The sequence below is a fragment of the Drosophila sulfurigaster genome, chromosome 3, assembly GCF_023558435.1.
Source record: "Drosophila sulfurigaster albostrigata strain 15112-1811.04 chromosome 3, ASM2355843v2, whole genome shotgun sequence".
Taxonomy (NCBI): Eukaryota; Metazoa; Arthropoda; class Insecta; order Diptera; family Drosophilidae; genus Drosophila; species Drosophila sulfurigaster.
The window spans coordinates 29,050,474-29,075,298 of NC_084883.1; the positions used below are offsets into that span (position 1 = coordinate 29,050,474).

At 36.5% G+C, this 24,825-nt stretch overlaps 4 protein-coding genes across 5 annotated transcripts in view; 1 reads left to right on the forward strand and 3 right to left on the reverse strand.

Annotated features, from left to right (window-relative positions):
* Positions 1-983: 983 nt before the first annotated feature.
* Positions 984-3,217, reverse strand: LOC133840604 (DEAD-box helicase Dbp80). Its single transcript, XM_062272534.1, is given in 3 exon segments — positions 984-1,829; positions 1,831-1,922; positions 2,552-3,217. Coding segments are annotated over 3 exon segments (1,404 nt in total). The 5' UTR covers positions 3,123-3,217; the 3' UTR covers positions 984-1,088.
* A 268-nt stretch (positions 3,218-3,485) lies between these two features.
* LOC133840603 (uncharacterized) lies at positions 3,486-7,832 on the forward strand. The gene is made up of 4 exons (XM_062272533.1): positions 3,486-3,693; positions 3,876-4,687; positions 5,545-7,541; positions 7,609-7,832. Exons 2-4 carry the CDS (start codon positions 3,953-3,955, stop codon positions 7,679-7,681), a joined length of 2,805 nt encoding a protein of 934 aa, XP_062128517.1. The 5' UTR covers positions 3,486-3,693; positions 3,876-3,952; the 3' UTR covers positions 7,682-7,832.
* An 86-nt stretch (positions 7,833-7,918) lies between these two features.
* Positions 7,919-9,703, reverse strand: LOC133840605 (uncharacterized). The gene is made up of 2 exons (XM_062272535.1): positions 9,401-9,703; positions 7,919-9,334 (listed from the first exon to the last, which is right to left on the reverse strand). The coding sequence occupies exons 1-2, from the start codon at positions 9,497-9,499 to the stop codon at positions 8,801-8,803; spliced, it is 633 nt and encodes a 210-aa protein (XP_062128519.1). The 5' UTR covers positions 9,500-9,703; the 3' UTR covers positions 7,919-8,800.
* Positions 9,704-10,232: 529 nt separating this feature from the next.
* Positions 10,233-24,825, reverse strand: part of LOC133842987 (tyramine/octopamine receptor) — a 38,999-nt gene continuing 24,406 nt past the window's right edge. The window contains exons 1-3 of one of the 2 annotated variants that reach the window (XM_062276319.1): positions 23,997-24,385; positions 12,671-14,300; positions 10,233-12,038 (exon numbers count right to left, since the gene is read on the reverse strand). In XM_062276319.1, coding sequence (XP_062132303.1) covers positions 11,652-12,038; positions 12,671-14,152 — 1,869 coding nt within the window. In that variant the 5' untranslated portion in view covers positions 14,153-14,300; positions 23,997-24,385 and the 3' untranslated portion in view covers positions 10,233-11,651. Of the gene's footprint in view, positions 12,039-12,670; positions 14,301-23,996; positions 24,386-24,825 lie in introns of those variants that run through there. The other variant, XM_062276317.1, reaches the window with a different exon arrangement.

Consider the following 24,825-nt stretch of genomic DNA (forward strand, 5'->3'; position numbering starts at 1 on the left):
CTTTATCTTCAGGATTTTACCGCCAGTATGCAATGGATTGATAATTGTAATCAAATGTTTAACACAAGTGATTTGTTTTCCATTAACTGTATTTTTAAATTAAATAGTGTAACTAATCAGAATCATTCTATAAAATATGAATATTCAAATAATTAATTTTATTAATTTTAAATTTTGTTACTAATTCTTAAAATAAAATGATTATTAGTCAATAGCATGCACATTATCGGACTGACGTTCTATAATAGATTATTATGTATCATTTAAGTAATTGTGTTGTCACTATAAGCTTAATTTGTAAATTAATTTTTTTAAGCGCAACTTGTTCACTATGAACACAAGTAGAAAGGATTGCTATGCCATTTTGGATGTCAATCAAAACGCATTGAATGCTGTTATTCGAAAAGCTTATCTCAATCTTGTACTGAAGCAACATCCGGACAAAAATCCAAGTTAAAGCACTGGAATTCTGTAAGAGAATAATTAAATCATATGTTCTATCGGATTTCATATTCCATAAGGATTAAAATGAAGATTATCAGAACAGAATCAAAACCGAACTGCATAGAAGCTGTAACCGGAAATCCAATTATTTCTATGGAAACATTGACATTATTTCGGCATCATTTTAGGCTTAGACTTTAGGTATCTTGTTACCTTTATAATGGACTTGTTATTTATATGAATGTATGGTCCTCCAAGACCTCTTCAAGATGCAGACTTGGAGTCAAGTTCTCACATCATCAGTTTACATATTATAGAGTGCAACACACTCTTCTCAATTTTAGCGATAGTTTGCAATGGATTGATAATTGGAATCAAATGTTTAACAAATGTGATTTGTTTCATGTTCGATGTATTATTATATTAAAATTCATTATTATATAAAATAATAAAAAGTAAGTCAATTGTTTCAAAGAGAAAAGCCTAATTTAGAATATATAATTTATAATCGTTAGAAGATGAAATAAATCGAGTATAAATCATTCATTAAATGTATTTTTGCATGGTTCAGAAATAGTTTTATTTCTAGAGAAATTTCAAAAATGAGTTTGCTTAAGGCTAAACTAGGGAATGATTATTATGAATTAGTTTCCAATCTTCTCAATATCATCCGCATTATCGGTATTCAAATAAGATATATCCTTTTGAAAGTGTTTTTCAATGGCACGACATACAGTCATACTCTTGTCACCATCGATTAAATTGATGGCAATGCCAGACTTTCCGAATCGTCCAGTACGCCCGATACGATGCAAGTATGTTTCACAATCGGCATTGCCTCGCAGATCAACAGGCAAATCGAAATTTACAACAATTGTTACTTGTTCGATGTCAATACCTCGTGACAACACATTGGTAGTGATGAGGACTTTCTCCTGTCCCGATCTAAAGCGATCCAATACATCCAATCTCTGCTGAACGGTCATGTCACCAGATAGGACAGCCACCGAATGGCCATCTTTAACCATTTTAACGGCTAGCCAGGTAGCAGTTTTACGCGTATGGCAAAATATAATTGCCTGGCCAATGCTAATGCAACCGTAAATGTTTTGGATTGCATTGTATTTGCCATCCTCGTTTTTGCAATTCACATAATATTGTTTGATATTATCCAGAGATTCTTCCTCGCGCATCAAACGAATTATTGTTGGCTCCGATACAATCAAGCGAGCAAAGTCCATAACCTCTTTATCGTACGTCGCCGAGAAAAACAACATCTGACACTGCGGATTGAGCATTTTGTGAATTCGAATGCATTGATCATGATGTCCTTGTGTTGCAATCATAACATCAGCTTCATCTAACACGAAAACTCGCACTTTTTTTCATATCAAAGAGTCGCATTTTAAGACCCCAATCCAGCATCTTTCCAGGTGTTCCAATTAAAATGTGCTCCGTTATCTTTGAGTTGCGATCGACTGTAATTTTTCCAAAAAATATCTTATTTTAACTTAACATAAATATGCAAAATTATATTACTTATTTCTAAAAACCAATAATAATAGGATACTTTTTTTAATGAGGAAAATACACATTTCTTTAATGTAGTTTTATCAATTTTATACGATATCTAACCCAAATTTAAAATCTCATTATTTAAATTTATTGATGCATTTGAATATTACTTTCATTTTGAGGAAATAATACATAGGTAGAAGGTTTTTTTTTTCATTTAATTTAGTTTTGTGCCAAAAGACTGTCATTATTACCCCAAATTTAAATTTACTAAAATTTATCTTTCAACAATATTAATCTATATACAATTAAATCATTTCTATAATATTTATAAGTTATAATAAACACGCTTTTCGGTGATATCCTATGAATAATACGATTTTGTATGGGACATAAACTACATTATTCAATTGCATTGTACAATATAATGTCGACAATTGCACATTTAAAATACCTGATCAGCTAAATTAAAAACAAAACCAAATAGTTTTCTTTTAACTGTACATTTGCAGAAAATTCCATCTTTTTTTTTGTAACAATTGCAGCTTTCGACAAGCTACTTTAAACAGATTAGTCTTATTGAAAAACTTACCTTCTTCTCCACGAACAGCAAATCTGAGCTTAATATCGGGACAAAATTGTCCCATGCGAGCAGCGACTTCGCCGGTTTGTATTGCCAGTTCATATGTCGGCGATAGACAGAGAACTTGCGGATGATTCAATGCGGTATTTACGCGACTTAACATGGCCAATACAAAGGCAGCCGTCTTACCAGTGCCCGATTGACTTTGTGCAATCATGTTTTGTGGTGGATCTGCAAGTAGAGTTGGCAACGCGGTCTCTTGTATCTTCGACGGCGTATTGAAGCCCATCGCATAGATGCCTTTCAGCAGTTCCGGCTTCAGATGCAATGCCTCAAACGTTTTCACCGAATGCAATGGTGAGTTTGGGTTCTTTTGTTGCACGTCCAATGACAGTTTTGTGTTAACCAATCCCTTGCCCAAGATTTTAATAAGAAGGCTTGTTTCCGCTGGATCTGCGACATCCGGTTCATTGTCCTTGGCAGCAGCAGTTGCAGCCGTCGTCGTTGGAACATCGGAAGTGGCAGTCGTCTTTAACTTGGGCACCTCCTGGTCCTCGGCGATTTTAACCCAATCAGTCATTTCGAATACGATTCCTTTTTTTAAAACTTGCAAAATGCGAATTACACAAAGATGTGTATAGTAATGCCGGACGCAGCTGTTTAATGGTAATCGATAAGACTACAACCGCAATTCATATCGATACAAGTGTTGAACAGCGGAAGACTCTTTTGCTAGTATGCTGGTAATTGGAACAAATTGAAGCATTTTTGTATTAGTGCAAATAAAATAATGTTTGTATGAAAAGCCAATTAAAAAAAAAAAAAAAAAAATTTTGTTTAATGTAACAAATGTTTTATATTGCGTATGCATATTGTATTGAGGAAGCACTTATGATGAGTGTTGTTAATTGCGCACAGCAATATAATATTTATCGAAGCAACGATTAATAACATCGGACGTGTCGATAATTATGAAAGTATATTGTACAATGTTTTGGCAAAGTAAAGTGGTTATATGTTCTGCGTTCCAAATTGGCAATACAATAATTTACACGTAACGACGCCGAAAGTTTGCGGACTTGCAAGTTTCCAGACACATTGATTTGGGGCATCGTTTGAATGCATAGGACGCAGCAGAGTTTCAGCATTAGGTGAGTATTTCTTGTATACACATGTTGCATGCGTATATGTGTATGTGTGTGCGGATCTTCAACTGGCGCGATAACTGCGTGTGAGGCTAAACAAGATTATTGCGCAGTTATATACTGTGTGCATGTGTGTATATGCATATTTGAATGTGTGATCTACAATTACATATCCTTCATGATGACAGGGCAAAACAGCAGCAGCAACAGCCACAACAACAAAGTCATATCACCAACAGCAAAAATAACATCAACAACAGCAGCAATGTCCGCGGCGGGAAATGTTGCTGAGCAATCAGAAAATGTGACGCTTTGGCTTAACGAGAAGCTGTCTTTAGCTGAGAATGGCAGAAATAACAACAATAGCAATGGGAATAAAAACAACGTGAGCAATAGCAACAAATACATTGCGCCATCGTCAACGGCCTCTCCAAAGATGTGCCCCAGCAGCAGCAACAGCAACAACAGAAGCAACAGCATCACTAATGTAAACAACAATCACAAGGAATTTAATGAGTTGTGCAAAAAAGTGGAAAGTGGCCATAAAATTATGATCATTATGCGTGGCGCCTCTGGAAGTGGCAAATCAACACTGGCTAAATCATTGCTGCAACAAACAGGACTTCTGCAGCAGCAGTATGGAATACAAGATTTTATTTGCAGCAGTGATGATTACTTCAACACACAACGGGGTTATCAATTTAATCCGAATTTCTTGCCCGACGCCCACGAATGGAACCAGCAGCGAGTGGCCCAAAAGGCAGCGGCTGGCTGGAGTCCCATTATTGTGGACAACACAAATATGATGATCTGGGAGATGCAACCATATGTCCAAAAGGCTGTGCAACATAACTATATTGTGGATCTCCTTGAACCACAAACAGGTTGGTGCAAGTCAGCCTCGAAGTTGGCTCAAAAAAATACGCATCAGGTGCCTAAGGAGAGTATTCAAAGGATGCTGGAACGCTACGAGAAGGCCAATGTTAACTTACTACTCGGGGTAAGCAATGAAATATATTTGAAATTATTCATTTTAATATAATTTAAATTAATATCAGTTAAATGCCACATTCGTACCGCAATATAGTCTATGCCATTCTATGTTTGTGTAATCTATATATAATAAAAATTGCTGATGCAGTTTCCAACTTACAATATTTACAGACCATAGTTCGCGACAAAGTTTCTCAAACATCCATAATTAAATGCAATCCAATAATGGAGATATCAGTCAGCGTTTCTTTATTAAGTTACACTGTATAGCATGAATTTTAGCCAGTGTCTAACGAAGATACAAACTATTTGTAGCCTACAAACATTGTTCATCTTTATTGCTGACAACAGATGGTTAATTTCACGAAAAAATCGAGTATTCCAGTTTAAGTTTAATTGAAAAATCTATGAATAAATTAAAATAATACATTATCAGTTGTAAAAAATCAGCAAACATTTTATTTCCTTCACCGATTATACAATATCACACCTACTTATGTCCAATTTACAAGTCATATTTTAAATATATACACAACGTAAAAGTAATAATGCAAAAGGAGTTTTGAAAAATAAATGCAGATATTTCTTAAAAAAAATTGTTCTACATGAATTGGATTCTCAATATCAATAAAAATTGTATTTGTTAGTTTTTAGTTCAAACAGAAATTGATTAAAAACACTTCAAAATCTCGAATGTGGGACAATATTTAATCAATCAATCAAGATCACAACAACAGCGATATTATTCAACAAATGGCGTAACTTAATTCAATTATTTTGCATAAAAGTTCTACAGCGTTTAACAGATATACATTGTATACAATACAAATTGAATCTATTTCAAATGTTTATTTCAATTTACAGCTTTTGAAGGAAACCAAATACACAAAGCCATTGCCGCAGATGCGTTTGCAGCCTCCATTGTCAGCGTTGCCATCATTCAAACCACAATCGCTGCAGGCCAAAAACTCTGATGCCAATAACGATGCCAAAGGAAATGCAACAACTGCGCCAAAGTTGAATGTTAATGCACAAAACTGGGTGCCATATGAGCAAAATGCGCCCAGCTATTGGGCACAGTTGGATGAGCAGAAAATACAAGCACCAATTGGGGGCAATGCATCTTCAGGCTATGCCAGCAGCTTAGCGGATTTATTGCGGGATGAACAAACCGCTGCTGTGGCAGCCACATCTTCTAGCGATGCGATTAACGAGCCACTGCAACGGCACAGCATCAACTGCCCCAACGAGGCGTATGGATTTGGGCAACTGCGCCAAATGTATCCGAATAAACAGGTTGCCGGCCTGTGGGATTTGTATGTGAAGTGTAATGGCGATTTGGATTGGACGGTTGACATATTGCTGAAGGAGGATGAGCTCAATGGCGGCTCACCTGATTATGATAACGAGGAGCTGAACAACGATGAGTTCCAATGCGCTTGCAATGGGAGCAACAATTTGCCAATGCAAACGGCATCAGTGCCAAATGTTTTGACCTCAACCCAATCAAGCAAAAGCATTCCCAAGCCGCAGCGACAACCGCGAGCCAAACGCAATGCTGGGAACAATGCTGGCAACAGCAAGGAATTGCAATTGCACGTGGAGAATTGCTTTGTCCTGGGTGACGAACAATACTCGGAACATACTCGCAAGATACGCGATATACGCAATGGGATTTTAGATCAACCGATTCCACCTCCACCGCCAGTTGAACAGATATCGGCAGCTGGCGATGACGATGACGACGACGCGGAGGATAATGCGTTGTTGGAACTGACACTGAGTGAAACGATAATCAAAGAGCTCAACACTCACTTCCAGATGGAGGGACAAATGCTGCCCATTGAGCTTGAACTGTTGCCCACCACAGTGTTTATGCCACGTCATGTGGCCAAGCAGATATACATGGTCTATGTGGAGGCTGCGCTCAATCAGCAGGAGGAGCAGCGTCATCAAACGATGCGGGATGATGAGCAGTTTGCACGTCTTCTTAAGAATCCAAAATATGCGGAATGTACTGAATCGCCAGTTAATTTGAATGAGCTGCTGGACATGGAGCTGGCATTGCAAATTTACAACAGCGAACAGCAGGCAGCATCGGAGGCAACGCACCAAAAACCCAACGATATTGCCACCCATCTTACCAAAATGATGCTTTGCGACAAGTTTCCCGAGATACCCAAAGAGACTGTGTTGGAGATATTTGCGGCCAAAGAAAATAATTACGTAAAAACGCTGGAAGTGCTAGATAGCGATTTGAAAAGCAATCGCACTGGTGCCGAACTCTACGAGCAGGCCATACGGGAGAATGAAAAGCTTATTGCCCAGGAGCAGCAGCAGCACAAACCACCGATCAATCCTCGTTCGAGTCCACGTGCTGGAGTGAGTAAATCACAATCGCCGCAGCTGCTGCACGAGGAGGCCAAGAGTGCGGCACTGCGCGACTTTGAGGAGACACGCAATCTAGCTGCCCATCATTCCCAGCTGCGAGCCGAGTGTTATCTGAAAGCCAAACAGGCCATACAACAGGGCAATGGCAGCGTTGCACTCTACTACTCGGAGATTGCTCAGCTGCACAAAAAAAAGAACGATGTATTCAATAATAGAGCAGCCAATTGCATTATGGAGGTGCACAAGCATACGCAAAACAATCCCGATCTCTTGGATCTACACTATCTGCATACCATGGAGGCGGTTAGCTGTTTGGATCTCTTTCTGGATCGTCACATTACCGTGTTGCGCAACATTCAGCGGGTCTATAAACATTTGTTTATCATTACAGGCCGTGGATTGCACAGCGCAAATGGTGTATCCACAATTAAGAAGAGAGTGAAGGCCAGACTTGCTGAACGAAGATTGCGGTAAGTAGTTTGAGCATTGTATACTCATAATTGAACAGATTATTTACATGTTTAATACATCTTGCAGTTGGTTGGAGGTTAATCCTGGATTGCTGCGTGTCAAAGTCTTTTCGGCGTCGCGACACTCGAATAACTTTTGATCGTTAGTTAATTGCCATTAGTGGCAAAATACAGGGACGGAACCATAACGAAATCATTTCAGGTTCCAGCTACTTGTAAAAATTATGCGTGGAAAGAAACAAAACACAAAACGCATCAGCATTAAATGAAATATGCGTGTCTTCTATTTTATTTTCATTTACTTTTTTTATTTTCGTATAGAATTTCTTACAAAATCAACAAAATATTTGCACTCGTATTATTTTGTGTTCATCAAGACATTCCCCCCTCACTTGTTAATTTTGCAGTCCATCCTAATTAACTATTGTTAATGAAAGGTTCAAATAGTTTCCACGGAACGTTTTACATATTAAGCTTAAAATAATGTAGTTGTTTTGGTAAGGCAAAAGTATCTTTCAAAAAGAATTATTATCTATAATTTCTTTTGTGTCGACATTGAATAATCTTAATATTTATTGGGTGCTCTTTTGAATAATGTCAAGTACTTCCAATATTTTTATTTTTTATAAAACTTTATGCATATCGACTTTGTATAATATACAAGCTTTACGAATATGTGTATCATATGTAAGATTTTTAAGTAATATTTCTACTACTAGCTGTAAGTTTGTAATTAGATGAATAAGCCAAATATTAATATAAAGAAATATAGTTTCGTAAGCAAAAATAACTGATGTTTTCATTGCAATCATTTTGAGAGCCTAGAAAGTAAAAGTAGAACGGATAAATGGTGTTTGGCTGCCTCGCTAATCCAAAGCAGGTGCTTATATCTATATGGTATAATCTTCTGTTGGAACTTCCAGAACTCGATTCAGGTAGCCGCGTCTTTCCGCTGAAACTGAAGCTAGGTACAAATGCAAAAACAGGCCCGTCATAAAATTGAAAACACAGTTTGAAATGTTTGAAACATGGAAAGACATATGTTTTTACCAATCTACATATACATACATATATAAATTCAGCATCCGAAACATAAAAATTATATCCTACATACCTTCAAATACACAATGTGTACAGAAGTGCATGCTTCTCATTTATATCTAAGATTTAATGCTACAAAATTCTTTAATCAAGGGGGCAGTCTAAACGGAAATGTCTTATATGGCTTTGGTTCTACTTATTATTAAGGAAAATGGTAACTAGGTAAGTTCATTGGGTTTTTCCTTGCTGGGTGACTTATTCTCCTTGCCGCCATTGGCCAGACGATTCATGGCCACCAATTCCATCAGATTTACGCGACTTCTTTTCGGTGTACTACGATTTGCCGAACCGGAATTGCCACTTTTGTTGAGTGTCTCACGTGGTGGCGTCTGTAGAAAAACGCCCTCGAAGATGGTCTCCAAACTGTTGGCACGGGTAATGCTAGCTATGGACTCATTGCCGGCCGGATTTTCGTTGGGTGCACTGATTTGTGCATTAATTTCATGCAAGGCAACAAAGTCTGGATTGTTTTGACGGCCAGGGCTACTCCGTTCTTGCTGTCCATTCTCAGCCTTGGGAGTTGCTTCAATGTCCGACATGTTGAGGTCGTCGATGGGCGACGGTGTGCGTCCATGTGGGGAGAAGGCTCTAATCTCAAAGGCTGGCAACTCATCACAGTCCGTAGGTTCGTCGTGATCACGTTCAAAGGCCAAGGATAAATCACTTTCGCTCTCGAGCGATGACAACGAGCACTGCAGGCGAAAGGAGCTGTTTAGCTGCAGCTCAATGCTGCACATCTTTAGTGAAGTATTATTTACCGCATCCAAGTCCGCAGTTGTTACTGTTGCTGCTCTCTCCATATTGTTGTCCTTCAGGTTTGCAGGTCTCAGATTCAATGCCGCGATATCGTCAAGCATTACAAATATATGTCCGTTTATGCCTGCGCCGCCTCTCGTTTGGCTCTGTCTTCTTTTGTGTTATTGTCGCGAATTCGAAGAATTGTTTTATTGCAGGTAGTGAAACGCAGAAATGAGCACGCGTTTTAGAATTATTGCCGCACCGGTCGGCTGGTAAACAAATTCATAAATTGTTGCGTTCGGAAATCAGCGTGACCGGAACTCTAATATTTGAAATATACTGTTTAATCCCTCAAAAACATACCACATTCGCAACTACTGGTCAGCTTCTGGTTGAAATCATTCAATTTTGACAAAATGCTGGCCTGTAGATGGCCTGTTTAAGGCCCAATTTATAGATTAGTTTTTGATTTTCACATATCTGTATTTGTTGGTTTCGAATGGCATACAAATCTGCGAATGAAAGAACAGAGAGAAACGAGGTTTTTGAAAATTCAAAAGCGGGACACAATATACCAAAAACATACTTACCATAGATGGTTACACTGAAGCGCCTTTTTATCGATAAGTGCAAACTCAATTCAATGACAAACTATGCTATAGTTGACTGTTATACAACACTAAATTATTTTTGTCAGTTGAATTTGAATAACGATTTTAATTAAATTATCAATATATGTAATTCAATTAAAAAGTGCATAAACCAATTCACATTTTTGCTTGTTTTGGAAAAATTAGTGACCGAAGGAAAAAAAATTATTTTATATCAAGGAAACAAAGATATTTAATTAACTTAGTTTTCGTAACTTTTATTCGATTCTGTCTTTTGGTTTGTGTTTGTTTTGCATTTGCTAATTAAACAATTTAATTAGTGAAGTTATCGTACACCATTGAAATTCATAAATTACAGATGTACTGTTTGAGTTTATCCATATTCATACATTGATTTATAGATTTTGTTTCTGCAAGTATATTGCATTTTTGCATAATGCAGTGTAACATTTAATTTTTTGTTTGATTCAATTTATTACCAAGTATTTAAGCTTTTAGCTGCGCTTTTTCACACTCAACACATTTTGTTGCGTTTGTCATACAAAACAATTAATATTAATAATTAAATTATTTAACAAATATTTAAAGCGTATTTCAAAGTATACATACATACATACATATAATACATACATACATAATCAATAGGTTTATGTTATTTTGTTGTCCTAAATTTAAATACAATTAATTAAAGTAATGCCTATAAGAAAACAGTTTTTGTTTAGTTTTGTTTGTTTTGTTTTGGAAGTATCTCTCTTAGTTGAGCGCGCACATTTTACTATATTGTTTTCGATAATATATATTAATATATTTGCCTATATATATGCTTGTTTATGCGTTGAAGAGTGAAACATGAAACAGTTTGCAACAATAGTGTGCCTAAACATTTAATTAAATTCAATTGGGTTTCCCATTTATCTTATACGAGTATGTTATTACATGTCAATTCTTCTTTTTTTTGTTTGTATGTTTGTTTGTTTGTATAATTTTTATGGTTTTTGGTTTTTGTTATTTAGTAGTTTTTTCTGTTGTCCTATATTAATTTGAAAAGAGCAAGCACACATTAAAGCTGACCTTGAGGTCTGCCTTTCCCTCCCTTCGGTTGAATGCTTTTCACGAGTATATATAGTGTATATATAACAGCTAAGAGCGTCCAGGCATGTCCTTTGAAATAGCTCTTTCTAAGCATTTTGAAACACCCAAAAAAAGTGAAAAGTGAAACTAAGATTGAGTCACCCGACAAATGAATTCTTTTTTAGTGAAAGTCAAAATAAAAGTTAGTTATTCATAATCAAGAAATTTACTAGTAAGTAATTTATTATAGACTAATAAAAAATTGCTCGCCTTCTAATTAATATATAAAAATTTACATTTATTGTATATTGTATATTGTATGTTTTTTGAGTTTGGTTTTTTTTGTAATGAACATTCGAGATCTTTGTACAAATGAGTGAAACCATATTGAAATGTTTCTTTCCCTCTGCCGATGCAACAGCAGCTGAAAAAAGCAGTGGACAGCACCACTTTTTTCAGGTGTTTCATGAAATACTACACTATATTTATATATCTTTCTTGACTATATACTTTATATGTCTCTTTGGCACAAACTTTGAGTAAGGCTCTCTCTTTCGCATCTCTGTTGAACTCTGCTGAAATCGTCGTATCACTTCATGCCCAATAGTCTTTTAAATGCGCGTCTATAATCCAAATTGAATATCGTATAAATAACCGGATTTAGACCCGAATTAATATATCCCAACCAGGTGATAAAATTCTTAAACTTGTCGGATGGACAGCAGCTCTGGCAAAATGGCAAAATCACGTACATGAGAAAAAATGGCAGCCAGCAGATGACAAATACACCCATTATGATGCCCAAAGTTCGAGCTGCTCTTCGCTCCTTGGACAGCGAGATCTTTTGCTTCTCCTCGATGAACTGATTCACGGTGCTCGGTTTCTTTTGCAGCGATGTTGCCGACGTGGGGCCAGTCGATGACTGTGGCGGTGTTAGTTTCAACGATGTCTGCTCCTCGGCTTGTGTCACACAAACCTGCAAAAAGTAAAATTCAATTTTAGAATTAAACTATTTGAATTCAAATTCAGTGTACTGTCGAGAAATGCATCTGCAACTAATTGCTTATTCAATACTATTGCATATGTATATTTTATATGTTAATCACAAAATATAGTTTATTTGCCAATATGACGTTTAACTTAAATGCATTGCATATAAATGCACATTTCGGACAAAGCAGAATATTCAGTTAATCGATTGCAATTTAGATATGTATGAAACTTATTTGTTCAATTAAGATGTTGACTTAACTTTTATACATTATTTGCTCTAAATAATATTTAACTTAAATGCATTACATAAAATTGCATTTTTGAGGCATCTGATTTGATGTTCGGTCAATATTTTTTAGTTAAATGCACAACAGCTGTTCAATTGAACCTCTTGTCTGATTAACAAATATACTGATTAAATGCTTAACTCTTAAGTCGCATTAAGTAAAGAACAAATATTGTGTGCTTATTGGGATTCTAAAATATTTAAACCTAAACAATTTTTGACTTCATTTACAAATGCCAAACAATTGATGGACATACAAATGTTTTCAATTTTAAATTCAATTAAATTCAATTAAAAGTTCTTTAACGCTGTAAATAAATCAAACTTACCTGTATACAACCTTTGGGATCACTGCCGCTTTCAGTGCTGATCTCTGCGTCGGATTTGACGGCAGTGTTGTTGCTGCTGTTGCCGCCTTGGGGCAGCAACTGTTGCTCACCATGTGGCTCACAGGCCGACGACGAGGACTGCGATCTGCGGCCCGAGCGCGCCTTGCCGTGCTTAATCGAATCCTTGATCTTGGCGCGTCGTGACTTTTTCACCAGGACAACAACATGTTGTTGCTGCGACTGCGTCTGCTGTTGCTGCTGTTGCTCATTGTTGGGCTCCTGCTGTGCATGTGTCTCGCTGCTGATGCTCTCCTGATCGTTTTGTATCATGGGCGTGGCAAAGTTGGCACGATCCCGACCACAACACAGCCAGCTGGCGCAAAGACTGCTCAGAGCACGAGCCTTGGAGCTAGTTGAACTATTGCCGGCAGGAACATTGCTGGCATTGATCGTCTCCACCTCGGTGGTCTTCAGGGCAATCGTATTCATTTTGTTGGCCTTGGCACGTTCCCTTAAACGACGTCTCGTGGCCACAAATATCTCGATGTACACAATGGTCATAATGATCAGCGGTATAAAGAACGAGCCCAGCGACGAATAGATGACGTAGCCACGCTGTGAGGTAAGCTCACACGGCGTGGCGCTGGTGAACTCATCGGGCCAATCATTCCAGCCAATCAATGGCGGACTGCTGATGAGCAGCGACAGCAACCAGACGCCGGAAATCAAGAGCAGCACCCGTCCCACTGTTCGCTTCTGAGCATAGTTAATGGGATCCGTGATGGCCCAATAGCGATCCAATGCAATGGCGCACAAATTCAAGATGGATGAAGTGCAGCAGAGCACATCACAGGTGAGCCACAGCTTGCACAAATGTATGCCAAACTCCCAGCGACCCAGTATCGAGTAGGCCACATTAAATGGCAAGACCAGCAGAGCGACAGTTAGATCGGCCACTGCCAGCGAGACGATGAAAAAGTTTTGCACAATACGCAAGGGTTTGTAGGTGAAGACGCTCAATATCACAAGAATGTTGCCAATTATGGTCAGCACTATGATGATGGACAGCACCAGGGCTGTGAGCAGTGCCTCCCATTCGGGCACTGCCAGTTGCAATCCCAAAATACTGCCCTGGAACTCTTCCATTGCTGTGGCGCCGCATTCTTGCGTTGACTCGACAATTGTGGCTGCGGTTGTTGTTGCTGTTGTCGTTGATGTTGTTAGGCTGTCGACCAGCGAACCCGATAAATTGGCTGCCAGTGCGGCAGCAACTGTTGTCGTTGCTGTTGCTGTTGGCGATGTTGCTGCTGTCTCCACAGATGCTGCTTCTGCTGCACTGCGTCCGTTGCCTGTTGCGGCAGCTGCCCTTGCTGCCACTGTGGATGCCTCGGGCGGACTGTTGACGGCAGCGGCTGCTGTCAACGCTGCCGCGGCCACCGTTGTGGTGACATTTATAAACAAGATTTGATCTGCCGATGGCATTTTGACATCCTGCCAGCAGTGTTCTTCTCACTCTCTCTCTCTCTCTCTTTCTATCTCTTTCTATCTCTTTCGTTCCTTATGCCAGCTGGAACATGCGTTCGTTCTATGTCGCCTTTTTTGCTCTTATTTTTCGGGTTTTGGTTGGGAGCTGCAATGAAAAGTTGTAAAGAAAATTGCGTGTGAAAAAGCTGATTTAATTTTTGCGATAATTCCAAAAAGCCAAATCTGCTTTTCAACTACGATTTTAATACATTAAGAGCTTCAGCTTAAAATTTCTTTAAAGCATAAAAAATGTATTTAATTCAGTCATTTCATTTTTTGTAAGTTCCCATTTGTTTTTTTCAATGATTTCATTAATACTTTCTGCTCAAATGTGAATTCTTTAAAGACCTTTACTATATAATAATATTTTTAGAAAGATTGTTCATAAATTATCAATAATAAATTCTAACTTAAAATGCTTAGCTTAAATGCCATGAGTTATTTTTATAATTTATATTCTATGAGTCATTATTTTATATGCATTCATAATTAATTCTATTTATATTAAAATTTGTTTCGGTTTTCTATCAATATTAATTGATTTCTATTAGTTTAAATTTAAAATTAAAATTATTATTAGAATAAATTTAAAAATTATATAATTTATTTGTTTGACTACTTTATATTGATATTCGTATATTTACTATTCATCTTAATGCACCCGCAATTAATTTTCCTTAATTTTTGCCTAGCAATTATTGAAATATTAATTTCGTTTTTTGTTTATCGCTTTGGATGTTAAAACTGTTCTATTACATATGGAAGTACTTTGTATGTAGCAATTTTAGTTTAGCTTTAAAGCAAATAGTTTAACTTAATACTGGAATATTTGACTTGCTTGATTTGTATCGATTGTTTGACATTTGTATGCAAAATCGAAAAGTTTGATTCGAAGGAGAAAGTTGAGCTCAAGTTTTCCATCAAAGCCAATTGCGAATGTCAAACAAGGCAATCAAACTGATGTCAGATACAAATTATTTATAAGTTCCTCTGTAAACATGCAAAATGCGAGGGAGACACACAAAAATAAAGTGCCAGAGCATCTATGAAATGGATAAGACATTTGACAAAGTGTCCAAAAGCTAAGCAACGAGCACATAACAAAAAAAAAAGGTCAAGTAGTATTTTGTATTCTAGCATTCGCAAGCAGCAAACAATTCTGTAAGAAGGGTCATGTCACAATGCCATTAACAATTTCGCTGGCAGTTTTTAGCTATATAAAATAAGAGTAAGCTAGCTAATTACGAATGTCACATAATGTTAAATGACAGCTGTAAAATAATACAGCAAGTTCCATGTAATCTTTCGACAATACTGTACAATACTCGTAATAAAAAGCAAGTCTCGATGGTATCGAGTACACAAGATTCTCATTAAACTCACCGAATATTATTTAATTGTTGATTTAGGGAAGTACCATGTTAGCTTACACATTAAAAAAAGAACTGTGAGATAGTTTTCCAGCCGCAAAAATTGCCCAGTTGTATTTCAGAAAACTAAACCAAAACAATAATCTTCTTTTAATAGCAAAGAACTTTTCAAACTCTTTGCTAATGACAGCAAGACCCCAAAAAACAAACTCATGCGTCTAAATATGTGAATGTGTGTAAGTTTGTGTAAGAGAGTGTGTGTGTGTGTGTGTGTGTGGCATATCATACACAGCCAGCAGCAAGGACATCTTTGAAAACTTTTTAAAATTCATACACGCTTGTATAGGCAGCATTTACAAAACAAAGACTAAACAACTAAAGCTGCTCAATTGCAGATATGCAAACACATGCCTAACTATATTTTTTTGTACTCTTCTTTAAATAAATATCATCACGCTTAAGGCCGTGTAATTAGCTTATCACTCGGAGTCATTTATTTGATCAGCAGACGGTCAATCTAATTTTGCACAGTGCCAAACTTTATTGCTGAAAAAGTAACTGCAAAACTTTGCCCATATTTGTAATGCAGCCAAAAATGCAACTGCCATAAAAATACATACAAAAAAACGCACACTAAAAGCTTTGCCTCGCAGACAGGAATCAAAAACTGAGCTGCAGGTGCATTAGCAGTAAAAATCTCTACAGTCAAAGCAAAACTAAAAAAATGAGGGAAAAATGTGGGCAAACTGAAGCCGGGGGCGAGGCAAACAATTTTTTGGCCTGAATGAAAATGTTTTTGCTGAAGTTGTTTTTTGGGCGGCGCGCAGTTTATGAGCGGGTTATTTTGATTAATGTTCTCTTGCTGCGAATCCTGCAACCGACTGTGTGGCATGAAGAAGTAAACTACGACTGCAGTTGGCATCAGCCAGCAAGAGGCAAGAAGCAAAAGGCTAAACGGATATATGTGTCAAGCGCTGAAAGCTCCAAAAATACGGCGCAACAATTATGTGAAATTTATAGACTATGACAAGATTAAGTTGCTTGGAAGGCACTAAAGACATTTGACTTCTTAATCAGCGACCAAATGATTTTCATTTGTGTATAATGAAATTTATATTTTTATAATTTATAATTGCTTTAATTGAATTTACTACAAGTTGTTTTTGTTATGATATGTATTCACATTAGTCTTCAATTGAAGTGAAACGAGATAATGCATGTGTAATTATAACGCAGTCATGAGTAAAATTCTGTAAAAAATAAGCGGAAATCTGAATTATGCTTAAATCAAAGAGAAAACTTTTTAATGATTTTGTTTGCCTTTGTTATGTCTGTGTGATGTTTGCGTAAAGATGCCGCCAACAAAATATTAAAGCGAATTTTTCGCTTTGCTTTTAATGAGGCGAATCATAAAGCGTAAATTGTTGGTCAATATTTACGGCTACCATTGAAGAAAAAAAAAAATTACCTGACAACCAGGAAAAAACAAGAAGTTCAACAGTCGATGGCAATGCATGCTAAGATATTTCTCTTTTGTTCAACAATATTTGCATAATATATGTATGGCGTATTTTGTTGTGGCTTTTGTGGCCTATTTTTAGCAGATAAAGTGGCCTATAAATAAAAGTTCAATTTGCGCCAGCAACGCTTCAACTTGGGCATATTTAATGTAAGTTAAGCACAAAATGAATTAAAGAAGAGACATCTCAGACACACAGAAAAAGACCATTAAATAAATGAAAACAAGAATTTGTGAATACTTTGGTTGAGTTACTATTGAACATGATTTATGCTTGACAGCAGAAGATAATTTGTGGTTCCTTTAGGTTTCGTAATGTCATCAAAGTTGAACAGCAGCACGTTCACTTGCAATAATGTAACCGTTGCGATTAAACTTCAATTCCCAACCTGGCCGTATTAACACACCAATCTCATTCTCTTCATTTCTAATCACCCGACGCGTTGCAACCATTGTCCTCATCACACAGGAGCAACAGAAACAGTTTTGCTTATTCCGAGTATTGCTGTTAAAAGCCATGCTCTTGCTGGTCTGGTAAATGGTATTTCGACCTGTTTTCAATAACGTCGAGTCCAGTGAAATGAAAATGTGGAAAAAGCCTCAACCGTATCTGTGCACACACAAAATAGACACAGATGACACAGTCATAGAGGGACCGACCTGCAATTCCACAATACTCTCGCTCTCGCTCTATCTCTCTCTCTCTCTTTCTCTGTTCAGGTGACTAGTGAACCATTCAGATATTCATTCATGGCTTAGAATGCCAAATCCATTCACTTTAGTTCTCGTTCTCGTTCAGTTTTTGGGGCTTTTGGCCACGTTCATATTGCGTGCAAATTTTTAGGCTTTCATTGCGCGGCTTTTTGGTTACAATTTTGCAACAACGGAAAAATCTCATTTGCCAGTTCCATTTGCATTTCGATTGTGTAATGATTTTTCAAATATTTAAGTGCAAATTTGTTGCCTTCATTGAAATCAAGATACCCAAATCGATTTGTCTGCAACCATTTGTTTGTTGCTTCTTTTTTGAAAGTTTTTTCTAGCTTCGATTTTCGATTTTCGTGTAACACTCTGATGCAAGCTTAATGTACAATAAAGTACACCAGTACATCAGACAGACAGTTGCAAATTTGTTTACCCTAATGCATGTGTGTATGTGTGTATTTGTAGAGCAGTGTTTCTGTTTACCAACGTGTCTCGTCTTTGAGTCCGATTTTTAGAGAGAACTGGGCGAAAAGTGTGTCTTGCATTGCCACGTGTAAAATTCACCTTTCTGCAACTTTTATCAATGACGCATTGAAGTGTCAGCAGAGTGGCAATTGGCAGACCATTTCCCAAATGGAAATTTTGGGTCAAATCACTTTCCGTTCATGCTGACAGTGACCGTTGCAAAAAAAAAGAAGAAATTTTTGTATTCGTAGGAATTAAAATATAGCAATATTTTAAATATGCATTTTTTTTTATTAAAACATAGAATGAGTTTTTTTGTTTTTTTTTTTTTAAATGCGAATTTTTTAATTTTGAATTTCTGTATTCAATTGGTAATAAACATAAGCTACAAATATAATTTACTAAAGAATATATATAGATTAACAAGTCCTATAAATAGGTATAATAAAAAACATATCAATTTGTTGATACCTGATTTGTTTTTTTTCAATTCAAGAAAAAATACTTATAGGCTTTATTTCAAAATCAAAATAAGTAGAATGTTATATATAGACATTATAAATCAGGAAAAGTAATTCCAATAATAATCAGTAAATTAATTCAAAAATACAGAAAGTATTGAAGTTATTGAAACCGCACTTGAATTTTTACCAGAAGCGCTTTAATTTTCATTTACGAATGAATAAATAAGTTAATTATGAGACGCATGTTTATGATGAGTAATCACAGCAAATCAAGTGTCAAATTGGGAATGCGGGATCAATGCCTATCCAGTTGCTGACACATTTGCCCTTTTAGCTTATGCCAATCATACATAAATCTTCGACATTTTCTATATGTCAGCAATTTGCATGTTGCAGCTCTGGAGATGGGAGATGGAGAACCGCCCGTTAATGCGGGCTCTGCATTTTAAAAATTGATGCATTCTTGTGCACCATCGCAGCACTGACTGACAAGACAAAGAGAGACAGAAAGACAGAGTAAAAGAGAGGGGAGAGATGGACAGTTAGCCCTCGTTTGCAGGACAGAGACGTGCGTACCTGACACATTGACGATGACTACGAGGGAGAAGCGAGAAGCGAGCAACGAGGAATAAACATGAAAATCATCGGTAAGGCAAACCAGCCATGTAAACTGCCAACTAATGTGAATGCACACGTGTGTGTGCGTCTGTATGTGTGTGTGTGTGTGTATAACACACACAACGAACCCACACAGATACGCCCACAACTGTCAGTCAAAAATTGCACTCGAATGCACATTTTGTGCGATTGTAATATGCATTTTACATTGGTCTCAGCATATCGAACATTGTTCCATGGCCTCAGGCGAAATCTGTTTGGCAAGATTGTGTGTGCAAGTATTTGGCTTAAAAGTCTGAAAGTTGCCATTTTGGCAGGCTCCCAATTTAATTGCGTCCGACTTTTCAAACAACATTTCCAAGTGCATTGTGAGAGTTGCTCTTAAGCTTATAACTAATATTATTATATGCTCAAGAGTTTTTGCATGAAAAGAATAACGTGCTTAGCAAATTTAAAATTGAAAAATTGCTATAAAGTTGAGTGCGTACAACTTTCGGTAACATATTTAAAATGTAATACAATTTGATAACTTTCGACTCATTCTTTAAATTAATAAATACAAATTACAAATAATTGAACTACATTTTATTTATCGTTACTTTAACTTTTAGTGCAAAAAATGGTTTTAAAGCATGCGGTTGTTTATTAAAATTTGAAATTAAAAATTTGTATTGCCAAAAAATAAATTCGTATTTAAAGCATTTGTATTTCTCTTGTCTATAAGTAAAATAATTTTAATGTATTTTTTTAATGTTTTTAATGGAACAAATTAATTTTTAAGCATACGATTTTTTATTGAAATTGTAACTTATATTTATATAGTTATAAATATATTTATTAATTTATTTTGACTCAATGTAAAATAATTTTAATGTGTTTTGTAAATTTTTTAAGTTTGTTTAACATATTTAATGTTTTTATTATCGTGTCAGCATCTTTTTGCTACACGCATAGTTTTACTATTGCTTTTTTATTTATTATGAAGAAATTGCCTTGTGGGATTTGTGTTCGGTTGGCCTGGCCCACTGTGTCATCCGCACACTTCTTATCAATTTATTTTGCTGTTGTTGTCGGATGCCGTCATAAGCAAATTTTCTATGCGACATCACATATAAACAGTATTCCGTTGCTTCCCTTGGCAGTTGGGTGTGTACGTGTGTGTGCAACTCTGCGTATGCGCAATATATGTACATAATTGCATATCCTGGATGGGACAGCATTTTTACATTTTTTGTTGTTGTAGAAGCAAGTATAAAGCTAAATTTGTTGTTTAATTCTGTGGCTGCAGCAAGTTGTGGCAATGATGCAGCTAAAATGAGCTGTTCGCTGGCTAATGTGGCGTATGCGTAATTTGCCAATTTTGCTAATTTGATGGCACCTTTCTTCTGCTTCATTCTCACGCCAATCAATTTACTTTCATACCAAATAATTAATTAAAAAACACGTGAGCTTTAAGCGCCCCAGTTAGTATATGCAAATGAATTCCATGCGATTTTTCTAGTATTTATTTTAACTACCCGTGGAGAAGCAACAGCGGCAACGGCAGTGGCATTCACAGTGGGAGGTTGTTTCAATAAAATCAATTTGCCAGAAACTAATTAATGGTTGCGTATGCATGCTAGGATTTCCCGCAAAATTGTTGAAAGCCAAAGCAAAGTAATTCAACAACTTAATATCCAATGTTGGCATTGGCATTCGAGATGCTCAACATGTGCAATTATTATTCGGTCGGTCTTTTGATTGTTTTGGCAATTGAACTTTTACTCTTTGCCAAAACTGAAACTGCCTCATGTCTATTTGATGTTTGTTTGTTAGTTTGTTTGGCTTTGCATTGATTTGATTTGATTTGATTTGATTGATTTGCTTTTTTCTGTTCACTTAACTCTCAACTCACCCCACGTCCAATGCTCGACTCGTCTCGACTCGCATCTCTGCCATTTGGCACTTTGACTCTTTTGTTTCAGTCACACAAACAATAAAAACCAAAAACAGAAAAACGTTTGTGAAAACAAATCAGAGAAGGTCGATCGACAGTGTGTGCCTCTATTTCTCTCTCTCTTTTTTATTTTTTTATCATGTGTAGAATTTCCACTGTGAAAAGTTTTTAAATTGCTATGCAACTGTATTTCGCAATTGTTTGCTGAATGGTCATCGAATTCTCAATTGGTCTGCGGGATTGCGTGAAACGTTTTTGTGCGCTTCTATTTACCAACTAGCTGAATAATAAATATAATCATTTTGCAGTAGACCAATCATTTATGATGAACTTTTTTTAAAACAAATATGACGAATCGACATGAGTTTGTACAAATTTTGTTTAACTTTGCACAAGTATTTTTGCAGCAGGGGTAAATTTATTTAATAGAAATCTATTAAAGTCTATTATAGAATGTAATTGCTTAATAAGAGATTCACTTAATTTACCGAGTATTTATTAAATTTGGAATGTTTTTTCGGTACACGAAGTTATAAATAAACAACCTTCAATAAAATTATTTGAATTTGTGTAGTCTTTCTCGCATAATAATGGCATTTAGGATATGAGAGCAAATTTCTTAGAAACGGTTTCTTCGTTTATCCTTTTTATTTTTTAATATATTGTAAAACTTGTAAATTAATATAGCATAAAAGAATTACAAAAAATAAAAGGTATAATATTTTGATTGTTATCATATGACTTTTTTGCAAACAAACTTCTCAGAAAAGGTTTTGCGCTTAATCCTTTTAATTTTGAAGTATAATGTAAGCCCTGTATATTAAAACAGCATAAAAGAATTGAAGAAAAGAAGAAGTTTCGCAATTTGCATTTTTTGTTTGTGCTACATTTCTTTGTTTCATTAAAGAGCTTTCCTTTAAGCTTGTCACATTGTTTTATTGATCGATTCGAAGTTCTTGCGGAACTTCAATTAACTTTTAAAGTGCTGCTCAATCAGCCCATTTGTATTGCATTTGCCGCAATCTAATTAAACATTTCCATACAAAACAATGGCCAATTATCCTTGGTCAGGGCCAAATAGCCAGACATGAGTTACGTTGGTTTGAGATTAGTGTGCTTCATCGCAAAAAGCGAGAGAGAGAGAGAGAAAGAGAGGGTGAACCTTTTATGTTCAATTTAGTTGGCTAGGAAATGTAATAAGCATTGTTATGACCAAAGTTCGATGATGAAATTGATGGCCTGTTTCACTGTGTGACTGACTGAGTTGCGTTGTCGTACGTGTTGAGAGGTTTGAGTTTGATTGAAAAGGCATTGCTTTGACCCCGGTAATAAAAACTAAAAGGGCAATACAATCCAAGTCGAGTCCATTCCAGGCAGTCAGTCAGCCAGTCAGTCAGTTCAATGTAATACGGTAGAGAGTATTGCTTACTGACAAAGTTGTTGGCCAGTCTGGCGCCCAAGTGTTAGTTAGGATTGCAATTGCCAAACAGACGGCGCCCATCCATAAAAGCACAATAAACTCGAGCTGTTTAGAGGAGCTTTCTTCGATTGTGTGTTCAGTCGATAATATGTTTATTTTGATTGTAACAAATCGAGCATAAAAAGCCAACCAAATTAACGTTCCACTTGCAACTCTTCAACTCTTTTATATATAGATATTCTTTCTGTCCTTAGCCAAATCAAATGCAATTCGTGCTGGCTAGAGGCGTAAATTCGCTTTAAATTCATTGCATGCCATTGCAGTCCTTTGCCTGATGTTGCTCATCAATATGAGAAGCCAACAGCAGACAGTCGAGAAGCAGCAGCAGCAGAGTACAGACTACAGTCTACAGACTGTGGATAGCTTTGACACTGAGCAGATTTGTCAGCTCGACAATTCCCCAAACGATAGTCGAGCTAAGCAAACTGAATGTGGAACTGGAGCTGGAGTTGGGACTGTTGTATCAGCTGCAGCAGAGATACTTTGCCCAGTACGTGATGCCTCAGCTTTTGGGGTAAAATTTACTTGCTCGCATTTATTACATGCTATTTCGTTGGCACTACAGTGAATATTTGCGGCCAAGATATTGCCACAAAATAATGTAGTAGACTTTTGCAAAATGAGGAATAATAAAAGAAATATACGAGTTTGACCTAAATTTGCGGTTATTGCAATTACACTAGTAATTTGCTAATTAAGTGGTTTGCAAATGGATTATTGAAATAGGAATTAGTTTCTCTATTTCTTTACTATCTCTCGCTATCTCTGTTTTCCTCTTCAAACTAAGCAATCCAATTTGCCTCTCGATGACCTTCACCCCCCACAACTGCTAATTTATCTTTCGATCCATCTGACAGCTGTCACAATTGATTGCTTTAACGTATTAGTTTTAGTTATTGCGCTTGGCAACTGTCAATACTATCTAACAATTGATTAAGTGCTAAAACCGAATCTCAAATTAGCAAACTAAATCTAAAACTAGCCGTGAATATTTTGTCCATCCATAGATACGACAAGAATTAATTTTGATAAATATGAATACGAGTTTCGTTTCGCAGAATTTCACTTTCGAGTTGGCATTTTGAGCGCTACCCGCACTCTGATCGATGTTGGCATTTATCTAGACTATTTTTACATCCATATTTTCTACTTTCGCTGTGGCCATCATCATGTGGCATATATAAATCATATTTGGCAGCCACTTGACGCGTGAGAAATGCGCAGTCAGCAGCTCCGTGTACTCACCATTAGCACTTGGTCCGGATATATTCAGCGAGTTGTTGTTTGATTTGGTTTCGCTTCGAGTTTCGTTCCCTGTTTAGTTACAGCTATTTTTTGTGTGCAGCTGCACACTGAGTTGAATTAGCATATAACACCATATAACATATAGCATAAAGATGTACAATCCTCACACAAATCACTGGAAATACTTTGTTATCTACTAGCAGAAAACTAAGCAATTTGTATGCATCAAATGCAAACAACGAGTAAATATATTACACAATCATTGCCACACCAATTGTTGTTTATTGTCCTCAGCCAAAGAACTCTTTTTTTATGTGCATGTCAAATGCATTGCTATGCACAATGTGTAGCGCGTTTCTTTTTATTATATATTATTTAGTATTATTTATAATGCGGCGGGGTTACACGTTATTTTCTTGGTATAGATTAGATTTGGATTCAACCGCGCGCGGCAGCTGCTGTGATGTCGCACTTCTCCCGGATACGTATTCAGCTGCCGTGTGCCGAACAGACTGTTAAGACAATTCACAGAGGGCACAGCCCAATTCGTTTTTTGGTTTTCAATTGCAAAACAAGTGAGAGTACTCGACATGGTCGACTTTTCGATGCGCTATAATTGCATTGCAGATACATATTTCCAACTTTGTTTAATAAGTGCAAATTCCTTTACGAAAATTTCCTTAATAAACTTCAAAAAATATGCTAAAATTTTCTTTTCTTCACTCAGTTTTATTACCATTATATCACTTTACTGTTGCTTACCAAATCCCATAAATTGAAGCAATAATATGCGCTCTTGTTGTGCTAGTTATTAACGGATTATGTAAAC